We start from the raw sequence: 22,618 nt of genomic DNA, 5'->3' as shown, positions 1-22,618 counted from the left end.
GTCGCCGTGACGAGCAACAAGGTGGAGGGGGACGAGAAGAAAGGTGAGTGCCTCCCAGGGCTGCTGCGCTGGGGTCACTGACATTGCTCGAGGCCAAGGCCCTTACTGCCCCAGCACTCGGAGCTCAGGGTAGGGAGTCCTGATGGGAAGCGACCAGCGTTTCATGAAGCCACCCAGCATCACCCACCAGAAGACAGAGCCCAGCAACCCCTGCATGGTTCTGGTCACAAACCAGGCGGCATCTTCCCTTGGAATGGGCCCAAGCCCATATGTTTCCTGCGAGCCGCAGGTTCAGCCTCATTTGGTAGCCTGAGGTTTCTCTAGGACTCACGGGTGCTTGGTGTCCATTTTCTGCATCTTCCGGATGCCAACAGCCAACCTAAGCCCCATGCAGTGTTTGAACCCAGGAGTTACAAGACCTCTGGCTTCTTTCCCTGTTTGGACCATCAAAATGCCCATCTCACCAGGGTGGGAGTGCAGCTGCACACCAGACTGGGACCCTGAGGGCTAAAGCCCTCTCCAGACCAAGGGCCCCAGCTTGAACTGCAGCTTGGAGAGCAACCTCAGGATAATCCAGGGTGCCTTTACCATGCCTTTACACTTGTAGGAGTTGGGGCAGGTCCACCGGCCGCAGCACAAGTTACAGCTGGTGCCAGCCAGCTACACCGCGCACCAGAGCGGGCAGCACACAAGATGTTCCCGGGCTACGGGGGGGGCGGGCGTAGTGCACACCACTAGGAAGTTATGTCGGCAGGTGCCTGCACTGCAGTTCAGCTGCTTTTTAACTCTCAAACGTGGCAAAAGGCCCAGCACACACCCATGGAGAGGATGGAGAAGGCTGTCCATCACGTGTAGTGTTTGAGCTCTCTGGCAATGCCAGAGCAAAGGTGCAGGCTTGCATCCACGGGCAGAGAACGTCACCCATCAGACATAGACTATCCCCTCTCTGAAAGCTGCATAAAGTTGGCGTGGTAAGATAGATCATTATCCCACACACCTTATCTGCAGCTAACAGACACTAGTTGGAGACTTGGATGCTCCCATCAACTTCCTAGCGCAGGCCTGTCTCTAACCCAATGTCTTATCAGCTGGGTTCGCTATCCGGCTCTGAACAGGATGGCATTGGCCCGTCTTTACTGCAGCCCAGCCTTTCTCTGTTTAATTTGCTTCAGTCTAATTGAGCACTGTGACACCTGCCTTGTATAATCCCAAAAATCTCCCTGCAGACAAAAACGACGTCCAGACCATATACATTGCCGTGGGAGTGGTCTGCCTCGTACTGGGCTTGCTGATGGTGGCTGTCGTCTACCTCATCTGGGCTAAGCAGAGCAAAGGCAAGTGTCTGCAGGCGGGAAGGGAAAGGGATCTGCTTGCTACACAAGTCTCCCCTGTGAGCAGGGAGGGTCTTTAAAAATTGCAGTTTGCTGTTATGATGTTACAGCAGCTGTAATGAGAGAGGAGCGGCAGCAGAACAGGTTATTTAGGACCCACAGAGACTGCACCTATGGACAGCCATGTGCCACGGGCGTTGCAGTGATACTTGGACTAATCCCTTAAAAGTCCTGATACGCTTCTGCCCCTAAGGTCTGAGGGCAGCATTTAGCAGCACCAAAGAGCTCCTTGTTTGCAAGCCGAAGCACCCGGCACAAGAGCGCCTCGTGACTTCGTTACTCAGTGCGTTTCCCAGGCGGGTTCAGACGCTCCCAGTTTGTTTACTCGAAGTTGGAGCCGCTCGGCCGCGCTCACGGGAGCAGGGGAAGATGCTGCCAACAGCAGCCAGGACGTTGTTCATTGTTCACGGGGAAGAGGATCGCATCAGTCATGCTTGGAAAAGCACAATGGGATGGGCAGATGGCTGTGTATAGCAACCAGGGCCCAGCACATCACGCTCCAAGGCACCTGCTGGGCAGTGCCAAGGTGCTGCTTGAGCAAGGGGCCACATGCATTGCAGCAGCTCACACCCAGCCTGGGAAGCTGCAAGCAGATTAGCCGGGAGGAGAACGGGGAGGATCAGGGCCACCAAGGTGGTTTTAGAAAGGCGGATGGAAGCCAATGTCTCTCTGCCCAGAGACAAGCAGAGAGGTCCTTGCTCTTGTGCAGAGGGTTTAACACGAGCAGCAGAGCCGGCCCATTAAAACACAGCCAGCACATCCTAGAGGCAGCTCCGCGACTCGCTGCGGGAAGTGCTCAGTGGGTTGCCTTGCTTGTATTAGAGGTAAGGCAGGAAAGAAACTGCTCTCCTCCTCGCCTGAAGCCAACTCATGCCATCTCCCAAGGCTAGCGGATATGTCTGTTCTGTGGCAGGCCAGCCGGCCGCATCCCCAGTGCTCGGGAGTTTGCAATACCAGCGTATTAGAGGCCTATAATAAGTCCCTGGGCACTACCAGGTGTCAAGAGACAAAGCACTACACTGTGGGAAACTGGCTGGCTGACCTGGATGCTTGCCCCATGTTTATGCAGCCCAGTTGGCTCAGCTCGTGCCAACTGCCCCCAGTAAAGGCCTCTTCCAGCTGTTCTAGCCCACCCCCCCCAGCTGGCTCTTCGAAGGGCCAGGCTGACTGCAGCCGCGTGCAGGGGGCCGGAGAGGTGCAGTACGTTCAAAACATCTTCAGCCAGCGGGTTGGGTTGTTACATTTTCGCCCAGTGTACAACACCCCTTTACTATCAAATGCAGCAAGCACGGGTTGTGTTGTGCGCTCAGGGCTTCCCAAAGCACTCGAGGCCCTCTCAGTAGTGCTGAGACGTGCCTGTCTTACCACTGATCTCATCCAGACAATCTCTCTGGCTTCTGCTCCCTCTGCTGCCTGCAGAGCTTCATCCCAGACCTGAACGTTTTAGATGCAATGTGGGAGGGAAGGCGAGGTACGGGGGAAGAGTGCCATCCAGAGCATCTGAGAACAGACCAACCTTCTCCACTCCCACCCTTTCTCCTACCAGGGGCTACTGGGTGTAAGCAAGGGAGGGACACTCATGCCAACCCCCCAGGCTAAGCACAATATTGCATTTGTGAGTCAGATGCAGTTGAACTATTTGGCCCATGACTCACAACCCCAAGACTTCTGTTCTGCGCTGGCAGAAAGCAGTTTTGTGGCAGGGCCTGCAAGCTTTCAGGAAGGTGCAGTCATTCGGGCTCTGGAAACCACAATGGATCTGCCTCTGAAGAAGCTTGAGTCAATGGGCTAAAAATCCCCCGGTGCTATAATCATGTGCCCTAAACTGGTGGTGTTTTTTTTTCTTTTCAATAGGTAAAAGCTCCCCTTCCGTTCGGTAAGTACAACTCTCTGCTCTGCTTTGTTCATTGAAGCGCAGAGGAAACCAAGGGGGGGATTTATTAAGGATCTTGGAAGTTAGTACAGTAGTAGATCAGGCCTACGCTAGGTGCCGGGTCTATACGTTGGTGCCTTAGCGATGCAAAATCAGCCGGGGTTTACAGCGGCCCACACTTGGTTGCTTTTCCTGAGTATGTGGATTCAGGCACTTTGCAGCATTCACCATCTCGAGCTTGTGGGAAACTCAGTGAGGTCCACAGACATACCAGTCCCTACAGAGTTTTAAAGCCATTGTGGAACGAAGATTAGCTCCTAAATCAGGACTCGGCCTGGTAGAGCACGACTGTAAAGCTCTTAGCCAGAGATTGCCAGGCCAAGGGGCAACCTTGACTTAACAAATGTCACAGGGAATAGTCCTCACATTGCATGAACTTGAATGTACCTTCCTAAGGCTCCTGGCTGAGCACAGCCCTCCACCCCCCCAACTGAACTGATTCACAACACGCAGAGATGATGTGGCAAGGCAGAAGCCTCCATCTATGGACATAGGGCCCTTAAGTTTGTGCAAGAGGACAAATGCAGCTGAACAGCACAGCCAACTCCCATGGGCTCGCAGGGGTGTACTGTGCTTATGTGTGAACGTGTGACGGATGCTTTGCGAACTCGCGGCTGTAAGAAGGCAACAAGCGCATCTATTGATCCCAGTTTCTTCTTTTTTCTTTAGGCTACATGAGTCTGAGAAGAGCAGCGGGACAGCTCCCCAGGTGTGTAATGATAGTTTCTCTCCAGCCGGGGTGGCAGGGGATACCCAGGAGAAGGTCAGATCCCCTGTGTGGAAACACAGCAGCGGGGTAATGAAGCACACAGCCTGTTGCATGAGTGAGGAAGGTGGAGGAGATGGTTCAGAGGAGAGATACTCCCAGTGCCCATTGCAGAGGCTACCCCCAGCAAATCCCTTCCTCCCTCTGTCCATCCCCACTGCCCAAAGAAGAAACCTGGGTGTGCTGCGAGCAGAACCAGCTGGACCAGCAACCCGGGAAGCTATTTCTAGAGCTCTGGAGTCTGACGCAGCCATGAGTAACTTGCTTGTCAGCCCCCAGCTCCTTCTGTCCCACCGAAACCCGTGCATGTGCCCACTCATGTATGCCCAGGCAGCCAGTCGAATGCTAGAAGAGCCTTGCCCTTTAGGGACAGAGCATCCTACCTAGACCATGATCTCATCTACAGCCCTGTACACCCAGAACTGCCACTGATTGCAGGATTTAGCCCCTTCCCTCAGAGCACCGCTCGCTGGCAGGCAGCAGGGAGGAAGAGCCCTGCAGTGCACGGCACCCGCACGTCCCAGATTCCCCAGGGGAGCCCGAAGGCAGCAGGCAGTGTGCTGTGACAAGTGGTGGAAGGACAGCAAAGCAGCCAGAAACTGGGAGCTGGCTGGGGATGAAGTATCCAACTCCCGTAATCCAGCTGCATTGAGCAGTAGAGAGCTGTAGGCAATGGCAAGGGTGTATAGTCTAGACACCCAGCACCAAACCATGTTGCTGCACTGGCCATCCAGTAACATCAAAGCACTTTGGTCAAGGGTGACGTAGGGTCCAGAGTTATGCCCATATAACAGATAGGGATGTTGAGATCCCGGGATACTGAGCAGCTGCCCCAGGTCAGCCTGCAGCCAAATCCAGACCCCTCCATGCAGCCGGCTCCCTACTGACTGCGTCTCCTCCCCGCACAGGACTCCGAGACCAACAACCTGACCTACGCTGACCTGAACTTCGACAAGGTGAAGAAGGACCAGCTGCAGATCATCGAGACGAGCCAGCAGTCTGAATACGCCTGCATCCAGACCAGCCCGCCGGCCGCCAGCGAGGACAACCTCACCTATGCTGACCTGGACATGGTGCATCTCAGCCAGGCCCCCAAGCGGCCGGCCCCTCGCCCGGAGGAGACCGGCTCAGAATATGCCAGTGTCCAAATCCAAAAGAAGTGAGCAAGGCTGTGGCTGTCTGGGGCTCCTGGGCACGGGGCAAAATCCACCAGCCCCTCCCTTTGCTGGGCACAAAGACCTGATCCTCAAGGAAGGCTCCTGGAGTGCGCTAGATGTGCAAGCTATGCTACCAGCCTTCAGCCGGACTGGACCACGACAGCCACGCTGCAGCTGCCCGGCGTTGCCCAGACTTCCACCGCGCGCCTGGGAGAGCCCCAGACAGCCCCAGACTCCACGCAGCTCTGTCCCTGGACCCATAAAACACTTCTCTTCCCGCGGGGTTGGAGTCCCTCGGGCGCCGCGCACGGGGCTTCCTTGCAAGCGCATTAACTGGTTGGGCCATGTTTTCGGTGCGGCGCCGACACCACTGCCTACCCCACGGCACAGCTTCCTCCGAGCAGGGGCCGTGTCGCTCTAGCGGCCGGCAGCATCCTCTGCGGGCCACCTTAGCCGATCGCATTCATGGGGAAACTAGCCAGTGTGACTCATCCTCCCTCCGGATGGAGGATATTTCGGGAGTAAATTTGGAGCGGATGGCCCAGTCCAGGCTCTGGACTGCTGTAGAAGGCAGCCCAGCCGAGCGAAGTGGGGGGGTCTCTGAGAACAGGTCTCCCCATTCCTCTCTCTGGGGAGAGGTCTCTCCGTCAAGCCAAGATGACGATTATTCCTCTTCCCGGGACCCAAGAGCGCTCGGGTCAGGCCCAGTTTCACTGCCACCCCCGACCCAGACACCTTCCAAGCGCTTCCCGGGGAAGGGAAGTGCTCGGTTTGAATAAGTCACTTCCGCTTCCACCCGTCTCTTTTTGCCCCCCGCATCTTGTCTAGTCTCTCACTAGTGCCAAGGACACACGTGCGTCCTCGAGGGCTGTGGAGACTCCCTGGCTTTCCCCAAGAGATCCATAAAGCGAGGATGTTTCTTGGCACTGGAGCGTCTTGGTCTGAGCACTGCCACTTCCCCAGTTCCCCCCAGGTGTTCACGCTCCGGGGGCACTGCCAGTGTCCTGGTCATCAGCACCTGCAAAAGGAGGAGACTGGGACCCAGGGGCTTCCTAGCAGAGCTTGCACAGAGCCCAGACGGTAGCACAGGCTGACAGACTCTCGGGACTTCTTGTCGGCCAGTTCCTCGAGGGGCCCCGGCTCTGGCGTAGGTGATCCCGGGAGCAGGAACAGTTAGAGCAAAGCCTGGATGCACAAGGGGAGAGATCCCCCAGAGCTAATGTACAAGTCTCGGACATGTAACTGTTAATCTTTAGAGCTACAAACCAATGTGTGTGTGTGTCGTGTGTGGGTGTACTGCTGTGTATGTAGCACTAGGACAGGATGTGCAAGAGGAAGGCTGGGGCACCGGCGAGGCCCAGGTGCCCGGCTGTGGTCGGGAGCCCTCTGTGATCCCCGCTGGCACTAGCCGGGCGGTCGCGGGAGAGGGCGCATGCTTCCAATTGCAAAACATTCCCGACGCAAGGCAGGCTTACGGCTCGCCACAGCCCCAGAGAAGTGACTCAGTGGAAACGCAGCCGTGAGCTGCCTTTCAGGAGCGGCGTCTTCCATTTTCTCTGTGTGTGGGAGGCTGGATGCAATGCCCCGGCTTTGATTTTCCCCAGATCGTCAAGAGATCCAGGGCTCAAGTTTCCAGGGGAGGAAATTCCAGCTTGGGGCGCACAGCGGTCAACCCGCCCTGCTCAGCGCAGCCCTGAATGTCGGCCTCTTACGTATTCTTCCCAACACGTGGCATTACCGAGGTACCATTTCTTGAAGTAGGTTCAAGTGGGAAAATAAAAAGAAGCTATGAATCTAGGTTCAGCCTGGCACAACAGGCTTGGCGAGAGTACTTTGTTCTAGCTGCTCTACCCCGCCAGGCCCGGAAGGGGTAGGGGTGGCTGGGAGATGGAGATGCAATGTTTCTAAACCAGCTAGGGAACTATTTGTACAGACGCCAACTTCAACTTCTTTTTTTTTTTTGCTTGCAAGATATTTTTGTAATAAAAGGTGAAAAGTTCCACATCGCTTGCGTAAGTCCGTGCTGGCTGCCAGGCCCAGGGCAGCTCTGCACCAAGCAGCAGCCAGAAAGGCCCTGCAGCACCCAGCCATTGGGCACTGGCTGGGCAGGGATCCATCCCCTCGAGGGATACCTAGCAGGGGGTTGTAGAGTTGAAGTGCAATTGGGTTTTTTTAGTAGCAAGGAGCTCCTTGGCTAGAAGGACTCCGCTGCTTTTCACAGCCTCTCTGCAGGGGTGGGAAGTACTAGCCCCGTGCTGCAGACAGGCTGGAGGTCACACAAGCACGTGCACGCACCAATACGCTCGGTGACAAAAGTGGCATGCACCAGCGAGCAGACGCACATGCAATGCAGGGATCAAGGCCCGGTTTGCTCTCACTACTCACCCCGGGAAATCAGACAGCCCTAAAGCTGTGGCTGCGCTGTGAGCTTCCCAGGCTCCGAAGATGCATCCTCAAAATGCATCCAGGCCATTTCCCAAACCAGAAGGAGCGTAGCCGTACCCACGTGACGTTCATTATCTGTGCCATGTGCTAATTGGGCTTTATTGCTTGCCTGCCCTCCGCCCAGCGTAGAGAGCAGGGCACCCACAGCAGCACGCCTGCCAGAGACACCCCCGGCGCGCAGACGCTTCAGGTGCGGTCAGAGCCCAGCGTCCCCAGGCAGAGCGAGGACTGGGACTCCGGACATTCAACGTCGTGCTGCTTCTGGACGCCAGACCAGTCCTCCCCGCGTGCCTTGCGGCACCGCCCTCCTCCTCCTCCCCTCCCGGGGCTGGGTTTGGTTTTGCTGACTGGATTTCTGAGCATTATTTCAAGCTGTGCTCAAGGAGGCCACATGCGAGCCTGCTGACCGAAGCAAGCACCAGTTCCTCTTCCCCTCATCTGGCTCACTGTGGCTTCGACTCCTGGCTCTCAGACAGCTCCAGCCATTCCCACGCACCAGGAGCTCACTGGCTGGCCTCTCGGACATGCGTGGATGCAAAGCCAGCAAAGAGCAGCAAAACGGCTCCGAACGACGTGCGTTAGCTATAGATGGCGACTGGCACTGCAGCGGGGAGTCCGGCACCAGGCAGATGGAGGGGATGAACGGTCTGCTCAGGGGACACGGCCAGCAGCACGAAAGGGAGGTGCTGGCTGGCTCGGGAGGCCAGAGAGGAGGAGGAAAGGGAGTAAAAGCATGCGAGGCAAGCCGGGAAAGCTCCTGGCAAAGACCCCAGAGCAGGTGAAGGCACTCGCGTGCTCCACTTCCACTCAGCTGGGAGAGAAGCAGTCAGGCACCGGGCCTGCAAACTTCAGAAGCGTTTCCCGGGTGTCCTCAGCTGCTCCGGGCCGACACACCGGGAGGACAGGACACCATGGATTCATAGCTTGTAAGGCCAGAAGGGATCTTGGGTGAGCATCGGGTCCAGCCCCCTGCACCACTGGCTACGCCAGAGCTTGGGAAGGAGCAACCTAGCTGCACACGATGATGTGCAGTGCTCTGAAGCCTGGGTTGGCCCCAGACAATGGGGGCAGGGCCCATTGCAGGGGGCCATTTGTCTCAAAACCGGAGTACAGACAGAAGGGAGGGGGGCTATGGTCCACACTGCTGACCGGTGCCTGGCCACAGCTCTCCAGACAACAGGTCAACCTGCCATAGGACTGCATGCGGTTGACCTGGTGCCCAGCCGGGAGTCTCCGCACTACAGGTCAACCTGGGGGGCAACGAAGGTTAAATGAAAGAGGGCAACATCCCTTTCTCACTGGGCGTAAGCCGTGTCTGAGTCCTACTGCCAACCTGCTGAATTGTGCGTCCTCGCAGGAGCGTCAGGCCAGGTGACCTGGGTACAGCTGGTTTCTGCATAGCTGGTTTTTCACTTCCCTCCCACAGGGCAGGACTAGGGGCATCCCCCAAAGCTGCTCGCCCAGCAGCAGCACCCGGGGAGCCTTGCTGTCTGCAGGGGAGCTTGCCTGCCACATAGGCATGAGTATTTCTTGCACACGGGACCAGGAAGCATAGGCAGAAACAGTCCTGGAGCAGCTCAGGCTGCCCAAGCTCAAAGCCAACTGCAGAGGAGTCCAGGAGGAGGGTTTGGTCATGGGTCTCATTTCCCTACTACACAGAAATGCTGCAATGAATAAAGCCAAGCATATGCAACCCAGCACATGAGTGAGAAGAAAAACATCACAGTGCAATAACACAGTCCAGGTGGCCTGTGGTCACTGCTCTGGGAAGACTGCAGCACTATCACGCCCTGCAGCTCAGCAGCTGCTGCCAGAACCTCTCTGCAACCCGGGGATTTTTCTCCACCATCCTCCCTGGCACCTTGCACAGGGCCCCCCCCAGGTCTGCTCGCTCGGAAGGGGGAAAGTGGCTCACATTCAAACCGCCCTCCAGCACCTGTTCAAAGCCAAAGCCAGCAGAGGAAAGGGACAGCTTCAAATGGGAAATGTCCGTGCAGAGGTGCAGCTGCAAGCTTGAGGAGCGTGATGCTTTCTGCAAGGATCCCGGGTCACGAGCCTCAGGCGAAATGGGTTCGGGGTGCAACGGCCATGCTGGGAATGGCAGGAGCTGCAAGCGGCGTACGGCTGAGGGGGAAGCACGACCTTAAGAGCAAGGCTCGGTGCCTGCACGTGCCACGGCACAGAAGCATTACCTGAGTGTTTTCCTCGGAGGGGAAAGGAAAAAAAAAAAAAATAGATAAATAAATGAACCTGCCATGATCCATTATCCTTGCTCTCTGCGGCTGAGCTCGCACCTTCTTAGCACGTGTCAGAGCGGCACGGGGAGACAGATGCCGAAAGGGAACAGCGAGAGGCTGTCAACCTGGGCCAAGACATTACGGCGCAAAAGGAGGTTTCCTGTTGCAACACCCCCACTCCCACCCCACGTCTCCTTCCCCATTTACGCACGCACCCCAGCTGCCCCAAAATGCCACAACTCCTCCTGTCCAGATGCGACTCAAGAAGGTTTTTTTAATTAGTCCCAAGGAAATTTAAAAAGGGGGGTGGGAAAGCAGTTTGAAAGCAGTAGTGGCTCCGGTTTGACTCCAAAGGTTTCTCTGCAGCTGCCGTGCGCGTCCCGTGGGCCTGGAGAGACCCAGCTCGGGGTGTGTTACTGCAAATCCCTTTTTCTGAGGCTAGCAGCTCCCGTCAGCTCCCAGCTCCTACCTGCAAGAGCCTCTTGCTTCTCTCCATACCTGGGTTTTAAGCTGATGCTTCTCTACCTCGGAGCCGCCACTAAGCGGAGCTCATGGGCTGGATACCAGAAAGCAGGGCCCTCGCTCTCCCTGGGTGGGGGAAGCCTGCGCCGGCTGCCAGAGGGACATGCGTGCCACACGTACATGCCAAAGCCCTTTAACACCTGGGGTATGGCTGCCTTCAGAGAGGAGCCGGGCTGGAAGAGACCCAAATTACCAGGGTGCTGTTTCAGTGGCAGAGGGGACCACAGATTTGCCCTGCTTCGGACAAGACCCCTCTGCCCCACTTACTTCTTCCTCCCATTGCAAACTGATCCCCAGATGTGCACGTCCAGACCGAGGTTACAGGCCCAGCCTCCGGATACCACGACCCCGGGCTCCCACGTCCCTATAGCCTGCTGCCTCCTTCCCCCCACCCCGTGAGCTCTGCACCTTATTGTGAGCACATCGCAGGCAGCCTCCGTAGCACAATCGGGCACGTGGCAGCCTCCGCCGCCGAAAGAGGGAACGCGGTTCTCACCCCGCAGCCTGCTCCTGGGGCAGGGAGGAGATTGCAACGGCCCCTTCGCCATTCGCAGAGCCCAGATGTTCGAGCACCGCAACCCAGTCTGCAGCCCTTAGCCACAGCTGGCTGCAGCCGGAGCCCTGTGCTGCTAGACCAGGTGTTGATGTACCGTTTCCCCACGGCCGCGTCCCTCCGGGGTTAGGCCAAGGCAGGGGTAGGAGCTGGCCGGCACGTGCCAGGCCAGAGGTGGCTGCGAGGCAGCCGCTGCTTCGTGCCTCGGTGACTCAAACGGAGGCAAAAGGAGCTCCGAGCAGAGGTGCGGGCATCCCTGAGCACCGCTGGGCAGGCCCCGCTGCTTCTCAGCCAGGTGCCTTGTCTCACCTCCATGCTATGGGCACATCCCGAGTTCCCAGGAGAGAGGAGAAGAGGTGCAGCCCCCCCAGCTCGCAGCCCGGGCATGCTGTTCAGCCCCCACGGGTCTCCCGGAGCCCCCCTCGCCTGGGACTCAGCCAGGCCAAGCACAGAAGACTTTCCCGGAGAGAGGGACACCAGAATAGCCTAGGTCCCCCACCCAGGCAGAGTACCTGCTCACAGCCCTGCTGCAGAAGTGAGCATCTGGCCATCCATCCAGAGCGAAAGCGGCCTCAGGCCATGCTGGCAGCTTCCTCTCCCAGCTGGGCACAGCTGTCCTGAGGGCAGGGAGATGCTGCACAGCTGCCTCCTCCTAACCAGCCCCAGCTGAGGGTTGTTCTCCTCCTCCCAAACTGCCCCTGCCCCCAGGGGGGCTGTTAACTCCTCCAGGCCTGGCTGGGAGGCAGGATGCACCCACCTCTCCATGCCCTTTCCCCTACCCCAGATCCCACCTTGCTCAGACGTGGTTGATCTCCGGTTCCTGCTTTGTAAGAGCTCACAGCAGCTGCTCCAGCCCTTTGGTTTCCTCCCTGTCACCATAGTGAGCATGTGTTAGCTTTAGTACGCTGCTTTTAAGGGGTGGCTGCAGGAGCTGTTTGAGCCTGGTCCTGTTTACTCCGGGGTAAATCAGGAGCAAGCCCCTGAAAGCTTCGGGTGTGTAAGTCAGGGCAGAGCTCCAGGGCGGGGGTGAAGACGGGGAAGGCAGGTAGCAGCCGCGTCTCGCTGGTGAGCGGAGAAGGACCAGACGCCCTTCTCACCCGCAATGGGGTGCGGGCTGCCCCCCGCGTCGCAGAGGGGGCGCTGGGGGCAGCACACAGGGCTAAAGGCCTTCCAGGCAGCTGCCCGGGGAGGAGAAGAGCTGGGAGCCAGGGGCTGCGGGGGAGCTTGGGGCTTGTCTGCCTTGTCGTCCAAGCTCCTCCCGAAACCATGAGCCCCCAACGGGGGTGCAACGCCCATAGGCTCCCAATGCCGGTCACAGACACCTGCCAGTGCACGCTGGCCCTGCTCGCCCGCCAGGATGGCAGTGGCAGAAATCGGGGGTCTTCTCCCCTGCTGTGGGGGAGCAGAGCTGACCCCCTGGGCACCCCCCATGCCCCATAGCCTGAGAAGGGAGTGTCCCTTGCTTCTTTCTCTCTGCCCTTGCAGCTGTGATGCCTGCTCCCCCCACCCCAGGGCCCACACGCCCCTGGCACATGCAGGTCCCCCTCCCACGTGGGCTGGGCTGGGCTGAGCTGCCCTCTTGGGATTCAGGGGTCAGCAAGGCGCCTGCCCCGTCCCTTTGGGATGGCTGCAATCCCCCGAGCCGCGGCGGGGGGCAGAGGCAGCGCCAGCGCAGAGCCGACACTGGGAAGGATGGGCCAAAGCAGAGCCGGACCTAACGACGTCGGCGTTTATTGATCCCTGTAAACCAAATAACAAAAAAAAAGGGACCGGAGGCAGACTCCGGGTGACCTGCACGCTTCACAAACAGCACAAGGGAGCGAGCGACTGCGGGGGGTGGCAGGGGCTCAGCCAGGCAGTGCGGCCCCACGGTACCCCAACCTCGGCGGCCCCCATGGCCGGGGGGCTTCCGTTGCCCGTTATCAATGGGAAATGGAAATGCTCTGCTACCCCTTCCGGTCCCAGCCAGTGACCCCCCTAGGGTAAGCTGGATCCTGACCCCTTTCCCTCGGCAAACTGGCCCCAGGCTCACCCCATGGACTGCAATGGAGACATACGACTGTCCCATCCAAATCGTGGGGGTCTCTGTGGGCCGGCTGCGTCTGAGAGCTCGCGGGGAGAGAGCGGCGTGCTGGCTGGCAGCATCAGGCCACGAGTCTGGCTTTCAGCGCTGGCCCCATGCTTTGATCTGTGCGAGCAGCATCCCCTCTGGGTGCACGCGATAGGATGGAGACTGCGAAGGGCGTTCAAAGTGGCGCCTAATTACCAGCAGCTCTGATCCCATGTGTGCCAGCCTCGCCGGGGCACAAAGAATAGGGCAGTGCCAGCAGCAGGACGTCTTCCCCTTGCTCCATGCCTGGGCACAGAGACCCCCCAGGGGCAGCAGTGCAGAGATCAAATCGGGGCGTCATGAAGGTGACCCCTTTGTTCTCCCTCCATCATGGTGCCTGGCAAAGCCACGCGGCTGCAATGGAGCTGGAGCAAAACCAGGTCAGCGGAGGACAAACCCTCTCCCCTCAGAGACGCAGAGTGGGGTGCAGCGTGCGCAAGCGCAGCAGAGGGAACGGCACGAATGGAGCCAAGGAGGAACAGCAGGAAGGCCACTGCTCCGTGTTTGAAGCGAGCTGCAGCAGCCGTGCTCGAGCCTCTGCAGAGGGGATACCGTGGTGGGTCAGACCTGGAGCTGCATCCCAGCCCGGGGGCATTTGGACCTGGTGCGCCGGTTTGGTCCGTTACAGACCGAAGGGGTCACCCCGGGGGGTTTCGACGCAGGCCAACACTTCTCCCGGGCGTGGGGTGTTGCACAGGCGGGCACGGCGGGTTGGCTTGGGCCATCTCCTAACAACGGCTGTTGGGCAAAGGGACTGAAATCAACCCGGGTCTGGGGCTGCCTGTCCGGTGCTGGGAACAGGCGGGTCCCAATCCCAGAACGGCGGCAGACAGCCCAGCGGGGAAGGCTGCAGGTCGCAGCCCCCGCCCGACCCTGAACCTCTGGCTCGTTGGGGAAGCAGCAGCTGGGTGGTGACCGTCCCTGTCTATGGAGCGCAAGACCTGCGCTGCCTGGCTGAGCGCGGGGGGACACGGGCCGGGATGAGCGGTGCAGTCCCTACAGGAAACGTGTCGGGTGTGGGGGGCTCTATAGGTCCAAGACCTCCCCCGAGTAGACGCTGGGGTCCTCGTCTGACCGTGTCGTCACCTTGAACTGGCGCCGCAGGAAGCCGCCGTAGCGCTTCTGATTGTCCCACTTGAGCTTGGGGCGGATGCGGCGCATGAAGCCACCGTAGCGCTTGTGCAGGTCCTCCGGCTCCGACCCGCCGCCCTCGGCCGCCTGCTCCGAGCTCCTCTTGGGGTACTTGCGGAGGAAGCCGCCGTAGCGCTTCATCTCGTCCTTGAGGCCCCCTTCCTTGGGCTCGTCCCCGGGCTCCAGCGCCGGGTCGTCCTCGGCCATCTCCAAGGCCTCCCGCTCGCCCAGCTTGCGGGAGAAGCCGCCGTACGTCTTGTGCAGGCCGCCCTTGCTGTGCGCGTTCTCGCGCAGCAGGGAGAAGATCTTGTTCTTGTCCAGCTTCTTCATGAAGCCGCCGTAGCGCTTCACGGGGCCGCCGGACATCTCCGCCAGGCCAGGGCTCCCGTCGGCCTCCGCCTCCAGTGGGGACAGGTCCTTTCCCTCCGCTGCTGCCAGGAAGGGGGTGAGGAGGGACAGGGCACCCTGGCACCTCTCCCACTCGGCGCCGGACAGCAAGGAGCCCTGGCACTCCAGCGCACAGATCTGCAACACACCGGGGAGGGCACAGCCATGACCCCTGGTGTCACTTCTCAGCCTCCAAAAAGCAGCCACCCCCGGGAGAAGCGGGGCACGCTAACGCCCAGGGTCTGGCCTGGATGCAGAAAGAGGGACCAGTCGGTGGAGCCCCCTGACCTCATGGCCTGGCTTCTGCATTTCCTGGCCCTTGGCACCATGCTTTACCCCCTTGCCGAATGGGTAGGAGATGCCATCAGAGCAGGAGCATCCGCGTGCACGTGGCATCAGGGTTATGGCTGCCCCGGGTGCAGGGCGGTGGGCAAGGCAGCCCGCTGTTGGGGATCTCTGGGCTTTGCTATAATAATCCTAAAATCAGTGGACGTCCCAGGCATGCCATCCCTGAGCTGATGGACTGGCCCTGCAGTGCCCTCAGGAAGTAGTAAGTCATGCTTTCTGGGGCTGGAGCCCGATCCGGTAAATGCCGGCGACCTGTTAAATTTGCAAGTGAAATGTCCTGCTGCAATCCAGCGGACAGGGGCAGGGACCTGCTACCACTTATCTTGCCCTCCCCTGGCAATGCCCGATGCAAGCTGCAGAGTGAGGTCTTGCCTGTCATTTCAGCTCTTACACTCGGGAAAAAAGTCACTGAGAGCGCTGTCTGCTCGGCTGCGTTTTAACGGGGCATGCCAGCACCCTGCCGGGCCAGCCAGCCCCGCCGTCCCCAGCACTCACCAGCGGGTTGATGCTCTGCTCTGCATCCTGGGTCTGCGCGGCACACGCGGAGCACTGGGCGGCACAGTCCGCGGAGGCCGGGTCAGCCAAGCCCAGGCAGGCGGCCAGCACCAGCACCTGCCACTCCATCCTGCCCAGCAAGCACCTCCTGCAGCGGGGAGAGACGGGACAAGGCGAGAGGCAGGTTACATTTCACCCATGGGCGCTCCCGGCACCAACCCAGGGCATGGGCCCCTCTCTGCCCATCTCGTGGGTCTGCGGGAACCTGGCAGGGCTCCCTGAGCCGGAGAGGAGCTGGGAGCAGAGGCAGCCCCGGGGAAACGGCGCTGCAGCTGCACCCCCACCTCCAGTGTGACCAGTCTGCAGGGCTATAGCTACTGGAGTAGCCCTGGTGGGAGCTGAAGGGGCTTCTCTGGGACTTGCTGGGAGATGGGCCAGGCAGGTAAGGGGTTGGATAAGGTTTCAGGAGAGCCCAGCTCCACTCCAGGCTGCCCAGATGGGAAGGCACTTACAAAGAAATGGGCTTTGCACTTGCACTTGGCACAGCCTGTGCATGCTGGTCACCCGGCACGTCTGGGAAACAGCTCCCGAAGTCCTGCAGGGGCAGCCCAGCTGCTTGCCAGATACCCGGGGGGGCAAGGCAGTGGTACCTTGCTGTGCTGTCCGCATGGCAGGAGGGTGCCTTGGCTGATCTCTGCTATAGCAGGAGCAAAGAGCCAGAGCTTGCAGCCCAGTAGCAGCAGAGCATCACACGTGTGTGTGCATGCACCGGCCTGCAAACGCGCGTTCACCTGCAGGCCCCAAAACCCCCAGCTCCCACCCACGTGTCACCCATGGTCCCGCCACGCCAGCCAAGCCCAGCTCCATGGAAGCTGCCTTGCCTCCACCCTGGCTGGAGATCTGGCCTGTTGCCCCCCTCCCTTAGGGCAGCCCTGACTCGTGTCTCGGTGCTCCCAGGTGGTCGTGCTCGTCTGTGCATCGGGACCCTGCCTCCCCGGCTCGGCTCCTACAGGCTGGACCCCCCACCCCGCTTTTGGAGCAGTCGCTCGGGGACTTGCTCCTCCTGGTGCGGCATTCAAAGGCGGCTGTTGCAAAGCCCTTTGTGCACCATGCTAGGGGCAGCTGCTTTCCATCAAGAGCAGCATGCGCTTCTCTGCTGCGTTGTCAGCCCCGCGCCGTGGAGTGGCTTGGAGAGGATGAATCACTGCTTTGCGCACACGGCCTTGAAGAAGAAAACCATAGGAATCGGGGGCAGCTATTCACTCGCCGGGGGCAGGGGAGGGGCACCGAGGCCTGAATTCAAGGCTTGCATGTTGCCATCACCGGGAAGCCGTATCTCTGCCACCCCCAGGTCTCTGCTGCAGGGAACGCTTCGTACCCCCGGGGTTTGACCTCCTGGGAGGACTGGGGGCAGATGGAGGGGAGCAAACTCCATTCGGGACCTCATCGAACTTCAAGAAACAAGATGCCGGCTGGGCACCCCCATCCTGCCTGGATCACCGCTCAGCAGGTGGGTGCATCAGGGCCACAGCACGTAGAGCTGGCGAACGAGAACGGCCTTCTCAGTTGGGGATTTCCATCCAGGGCAAGTGCAGAAAGCATCTGAAAGGTTTCTCCAAATGTCTGCTAATGCCCCCTCGACACTAAGCTTCCTCCTTTGCAAACTCTCCACACACCCTTCTTCCCACGTCCCACCAGGGCTTCCACACTGACACCCCCACAGGTGGGCAACCAGCCCCTCCTGGCTCACGTCTTCCAAGCACCTTCGCCCGCGAGAGACGAGGTCAGCCGCAGCAGGAGGAGACCCGAGGTGCCCAAGCAGGATGCACTCATTTTCCCCAGCTTCCATGTGGCTGCTGCAGCCAGCTTGGTGTTTGATGTAACACCTTGCTGCCACCTGGATTCCCCTGAGAATAGGGAAGCAGGTGGGTTATCAAGCCAGGAAACACGGCTGGCCTGGGGAGGGAAGGCACTTGCTCCGTTTCCCTTCTATCAGGAGGAAAATAAAGTCAGGGACTTTCAACCCTGCCTCTTGCACAGAGTGTGCGAGAGGGGTCGTTGCACCGATCGTGTTCATAAGCAGGTCTTCATGTCCGCCGATCGAGGCGCGCTGGAGCCTTTCCACACCTGCAGCGCACGGTATTCGCAGCCTGCGTCTGCAAATGGGCGGTCACTGAGACTGATGAAGAAATGCTAATGCTCCCTCATTGATTCCTGCTGAATTGAAATGTAATTGGGATGATCTGCATTTGTCACATGCCGGGCGCACAGTATTAATGCAATGCAAAATCCACCCGGCTGGGACCCGGGACAGGCCCGCGCGGTAAATGAATAGTGGTACAGTGACAATGATTTCTATGGAGGCAGCATCTTCCTCCCGGGATCTCAGCGCCAGGCAGCCTCACAACCTGCCTGTGAAACAGGGCACACATTTTTCAACGTGAGCTAAGGAGGCACAGACTGGGGAGACCGGCTTGCCGAAGGCCACGTAGCAAACCCGTGGAAGAGGACAACAAGAGTTTTTTCCTTCCCCCCAACACCAAACCCCCCTCCCTCTCTGCCCCTCTTGCAATGGGTTGCTAGGAACAGAAATAGGGGGTGAGGCACCATCAAGCCAATAAGAGAACATGTCCTTAGAGCAGCTGCAAAGGCGCAACTGGAAATGCAGCCCCAGCCGTTCCTGACCTGGTGGGGTTTGCAACAGCCCCGTCGGGAAGGCTTTCCAGCTGCAAGGTGGGAGGTCATGGATCTGCACGGAAGATGAAGGAAAAGGGCACAAGACACGGGGAGGAAGGGTTGGTATGGAAACGCCTGCAAGAAGGACACAAAAGGTGGGGATGAATAAGAAGAGAAGAACAAGGAAGACACACACGGCTCCATTTCTATCCTCAGGCCATCCGACGCCCGCGTCCTTCCCTGAGTGATGATGAGTGGTGCTGTAGGCTGAGGAAGGCATCCAGCTGCACGCAGAAAGATGCCAGCAAAGCCACCTACATTTATGTTACTGCTGTGAAGGTCTCTGAGCCCCAGGGAAGGGTGTAGGAGAGGGGGCAGGATTTGCAGCCTGGCTCTCACGGAGGGCGCTTGGCTGCATCTCGCGCGGACCCCCCAGCACGGAGCAAAGCATGCAGCAAGCATGGCACTCCCGCGGCCTTCACTTTGGTAGGAGTTAGGCTTCTCCTCTACCTCCTTTCCCAAAGGCTCGGGGCCCCGGGTACCGAGGTACCTCTCTGCTGACTTTGGTGCAGCAGCATCTGCTCACGCAAGGTCTGACTGACAGCCTGGAGACTGCATTTTTCTCTCTCCAGGGTTTTCTGCACTTCGACTCAGAGACGAAAGCTGTTTCTGAAAGAAGGGGCGGAGGACAGACCCCCATTATCTGTGGCATTTCTGGCAATCCGCTCCCACTCATTGATTTCTCTCGGGATGATTTAGGGCACCTTATAAGCCACAAGAGCAGGGAATTAAAGTCCTGACTCCCTGCTTATTGGATTTCATATTTCAGCAAGGAGACCAGAAGAGGAGCCCCGCCGGCTGAGGGGAAAAGCCAGGCACCGCCCGACCTGCCTGTGATAATATTTATTGCAGAGATGTTTGAAAACAGATGTGATAAATTATAGGAGCATTTAGCACCATGCAAGAGGAGAACGTTTCCTTGACACTTGCGGCGTAACATGCCGCACACGACTCCCACACCCGGCGCAGTCAGAGGCCGGGGCTTCGTGACGGCAATCCTGCCTGTAGCTCCTCTCAGCACACCAGCTCTCCAGCACCCAGAGGTCCCTCCCCAGTGCAGACCTACACAATAATGAATGGGTGTGCGCACACACACACACACACACCAGGGTGTGCACCCTGGATAGACAGCTGCTTGGGTAGACGGTCTGACACGCTGTTAACGGGTGTTGCACTTCCAGGCTGCAAAACTGCTTCGGTTATAACATAGCTATTCGTAACTTCATGAAACAGGCACCTGGGGAGCTAAATTATTTCCTCTTTGGTCTCTCCTCAAAGATGAATTCTTTAAAAAAAGTAATAAAGTTGATGCCAAATCCCTCTGGCCTTTCCCCAGCACATCTCATGTGTGCAGCTGGAAAACAACACAGCCCCGACACAGCATGTTTCACAAGCGGGTGGAAAAAGAAGGGAAAGGAAGGCAATGTCTGTAGCAAGTATCCAGGCACCCAGGAGAACTTTTACAGTCTTTTCTCCTATGCCTGATGAAGGGTGTTCGTGCTGGAAAGCTTGCAATTAAAGAGGTGTTTTTGCAAAAATCTAGTTGGTCTAATAAAAGATATCGCCTCTACCATGAGTCCTGATTCCTTCTGCCTGCAGTCCATAGCAGGTGATTTCAAGAAGAGGTCCTTTATAACAACACCACCACATCGCTTGGGGCGGGGGGGTGAGGAGGGCTGCAGAGTCCTTTGGTTAAAAACACAAGAGATGCGAAGATCTTTTTCTTAATAATTCTCATCCCCAGTACAACAGTGTGGCTCTACCTGGAGCAGGCACAGCAGAGACACTGTGCACTTGTCCCACCACTTTGTTTATCCAAGCGACACGATTTGTCCCTTCTCAAAGAGCTCAAATCATTTTGGACACTTCCTAGGACCGTATAAATAGCTCTATTATAAAACTATCTTTTCCTGTGTCCAGCATTTGTATTTGGGTCTTTACCGATGACCTGAAGCTGTCTTATAGGCAGGTTCGGTTTATGAAACAAAGATGCTCAGATGCAAAAGAAAAATGCAGAAAAAAATTCAACTACTCTGCAGAGTTTGCCCTGACTGACAGTCTTACACGTGCACACGTACACACGAACACTATGTGTGTATGTGTAGACAATATAGACCCTAGATTTATATTTTATATATAGATTAATATTTATGGATGTATATACATGTCAGTTTAGATGTAGATGCATGTATTGAACCCCAAGCCCACTTTAAGTCCATTCTGAAATTTTTCTTTGTTTCTTCCAACTCATCCTGTCACCCCGTGGCAGATGAAAAGATATGGGACCTGCACTGCCGTGAAGCACAAGGGAAGGATTTACAAGCACAGACAGACCGAAAGACAGCAGCGATGGACACGTATAGGGGGATTTAGAAGTGCCCAACACCACTGCAGGTCTTTAAATAGACCGAACAGCTAGCAGCTGGTGTCAGGAGTCGGTGGCACGAGAACGCGGCGCTGTTTGGAAACAAGGACAGGATCGGTACCTGAGTCGCCGTCACTGCCAGACACGGGGATGCAAGGGAATGAAAAGTGAAGCCTGGAGCAAAGGATTCGGCCCCCAAGTCACCAGATTCAGGGGTGCGCGTAAGAGAGATGCGGCACCCCACGGGGGTCTTACCTGGAGGACGCAGCCAGCCCCGGCACAGGTCCTAGCCCAGGAAGGGAAAGTTTATTCTGGGAGCTGCAGACTCCCTTGGAAAGTTGTGCGCTCCGGCTGCGTCTCCTGCCTGGGCGTCAGGGCAGTCTGGTCCTGGGGGGGGAAGTCCCTGCCTGCAGCTGCTGCTCGTCCCCCGGCTCCAAGAGCTGCAGAGCGGAGCTGGCTCCCCGTCAGAAACGCAGCCCTGCTGTTCCCATGCCCTCTTTTTATTGACACGGAGCCTCCTCCTGTCACCGGCACAGGCTCCCCGGAGCCAATAGGGGCACACGGAGGCTGTGAATAATCAGGACCAGGCAGGCTCCTCTCCACCGCCCCGAGCAGGGCTGCCTTCCTCCCCAAGTCCTGGAAACACAAACTCCGCGCAACACCCACCAGGCATCTGCTCACAGCAAGAGTGTGCAGGGCAGGGGGCGGCTGCACACACACACTCACATGCACACACGCAGGGGTGAGGGAACGCACGTTCCACTCGCGACACGCTCCCGGCCTGCCCGTCGGTGCGGCAGAGACGAGCGTTGCACACCCCTGGGCCGTCCCGGGAATCTCGGCTCTTGGGGCTGGTCGTGGAGCAGCGCGCTCCTCGTCGCGGAGGCCGTGTGGGGTCCTGGTCCAGAGGCCAGCGAACGGCACGAATGCACACGCGGTCGCACACAAAGAGGTCCTGGCATTTGAGCTACCAACCGTCCCCAGCCCTGGCCCCTTCAGGTCAGAGAGGAGGTCACGCCAGCAATGGCAATAGGATTGCACCCTATTGCATGAGGCCTGCAAGGCACTACCCTCTCCGCAGCGCTACGTCCAAGCCCCCGCCGCCCCGAGAGGCAACGCAGAGCAGCAAGAAGGCAGGCCCCTGCTCTCACCTGCTTCCCAAGGTCCAGACAGACTTGGTCGGCTCAGTGGTGCCTCGGAGACGAAGCCTCCCTGGAGCTACAGGAGAGACGAGAGAGCGCATGGACACCTAGGGACATGCCACACCTGCAAACTCGGGTGTAAACAGACCTGCGTTTCCACGCGGGAACCCCAGGAACAGGCTCCCTGCTGCACCGAGTCCCCTGGACCAGACCCCGTCCACACTCACATCGTCACAATTACAGGAGGCCTCGCAGGCCCTGAGACTTGCCTCTTCCCAGCCGTCTTCTCCACGAGGCGAGTCCGGAGCAGAGGGAGGCCCGAGCCAGCGTGGCTGCAGGCGGCGGGGACGCGCGGCAGCCTCGCAGCCCTCCTCGACTGCCTCGTCTCTCACCTCCCCCGGTGTTTTGTGCGCTCGGAGCTGCCTCGCCTTGACCTCCCGATGCCGCCTCGTTTGTTCCACCACTTCCACCCGCGCTCACCGAGAAACACGGGCCTTTATTCATCGCCCCAGATCGGCTGCATGTTCTCACCACCACCCACTCCGCCTCCTCTTTCCCCTGCACATCCAGCTATTGATAATTACCTTGGGAGGAAGACAAAGAGAGGGGAGTACAATGAGCATGGAGGAGGAGGAGAGGGAGCGGGTGGACATGGGAGAGGCAGAAAAGGGCCTGGAGCTGATCCCCAGCCCTGATCCGTGCAGCCCACCTGAACACCTGGTCCCCGGGCACTGCCCTTTACCCTTCGAGACCCTGCATCTCGCCTGCAGCAGCAGGGAGGCCTTTTACCTCTGGGAGTGGGCCTCCGCCCCAAAGGTGAAGGGTTTCTGAAGCCCTGGATGCACATGTTGCCTTGAAAACATGACCGCTGGCCCGCCTTGCCCTTTTGCTGGCAGCGTG

The 22,618-nt window shown here is 58.5% G+C and overlaps 2 protein-coding genes across 2 annotated transcripts in view; one reads left to right on the top strand and one right to left on the bottom strand.

Annotated features, from left to right (window-relative positions):
* The window catches only part of SIRPA (signal regulatory protein alpha), a gene marked incomplete at its 5' end in the record, with an annotated part of 24,068 nt that extends 16,822 nt beyond the window's left edge, over positions 1 to 7,246 (top strand). Inside the window, 4 exons of the mRNA XM_019509775.1 lie at positions 1,227 to 1,334; positions 3,246 to 3,267; positions 3,994 to 4,033; positions 4,999 to 7,246. Of these exons, the coding sequence (XP_019365320.1) occupies positions 1,227 to 1,334; positions 3,246 to 3,267; positions 3,994 to 4,033; positions 4,999 to 5,253 (425 nt within the window). The remainder of the gene's footprint in view (positions 1 to 1,226; positions 1,335 to 3,245; positions 3,268 to 3,993; positions 4,034 to 4,998) is intronic.
* A 5,477-nt stretch (positions 7,247 to 12,723) lies between these two features.
* Positions 12,724 to 21,994, bottom strand: PDYN (prodynorphin). Its single transcript, XM_019510261.1, has 3 exons — positions 21,728 to 21,994; positions 15,476 to 15,623; positions 12,724 to 14,770 (listed from the first exon to the last, which is right to left on the bottom strand). Exons 1-3 carry the CDS (start codon positions 21,817 to 21,819, stop codon positions 14,141 to 14,143), a joined length of 870 nt encoding a protein of 289 aa, XP_019365806.1. The 5' UTR covers positions 21,820 to 21,994; the 3' UTR covers positions 12,724 to 14,140.
* Between the last annotated feature and the right edge of the window lie 624 nt (positions 21,995 to 22,618).

This window comes from Gavialis gangeticus, unplaced genomic scaffold (assembly GCF_001723915.1).
Source record: "Gavialis gangeticus isolate Ggan-Ray unplaced genomic scaffold, GavGan_comp1, whole genome shotgun sequence".
Lineage (NCBI taxonomy): Eukaryota > Metazoa > Chordata > Crocodylia > Gavialidae > Gavialis > Gavialis gangeticus.
This window is presented reverse-complemented; position numbering and strand designations above follow the sequence as displayed.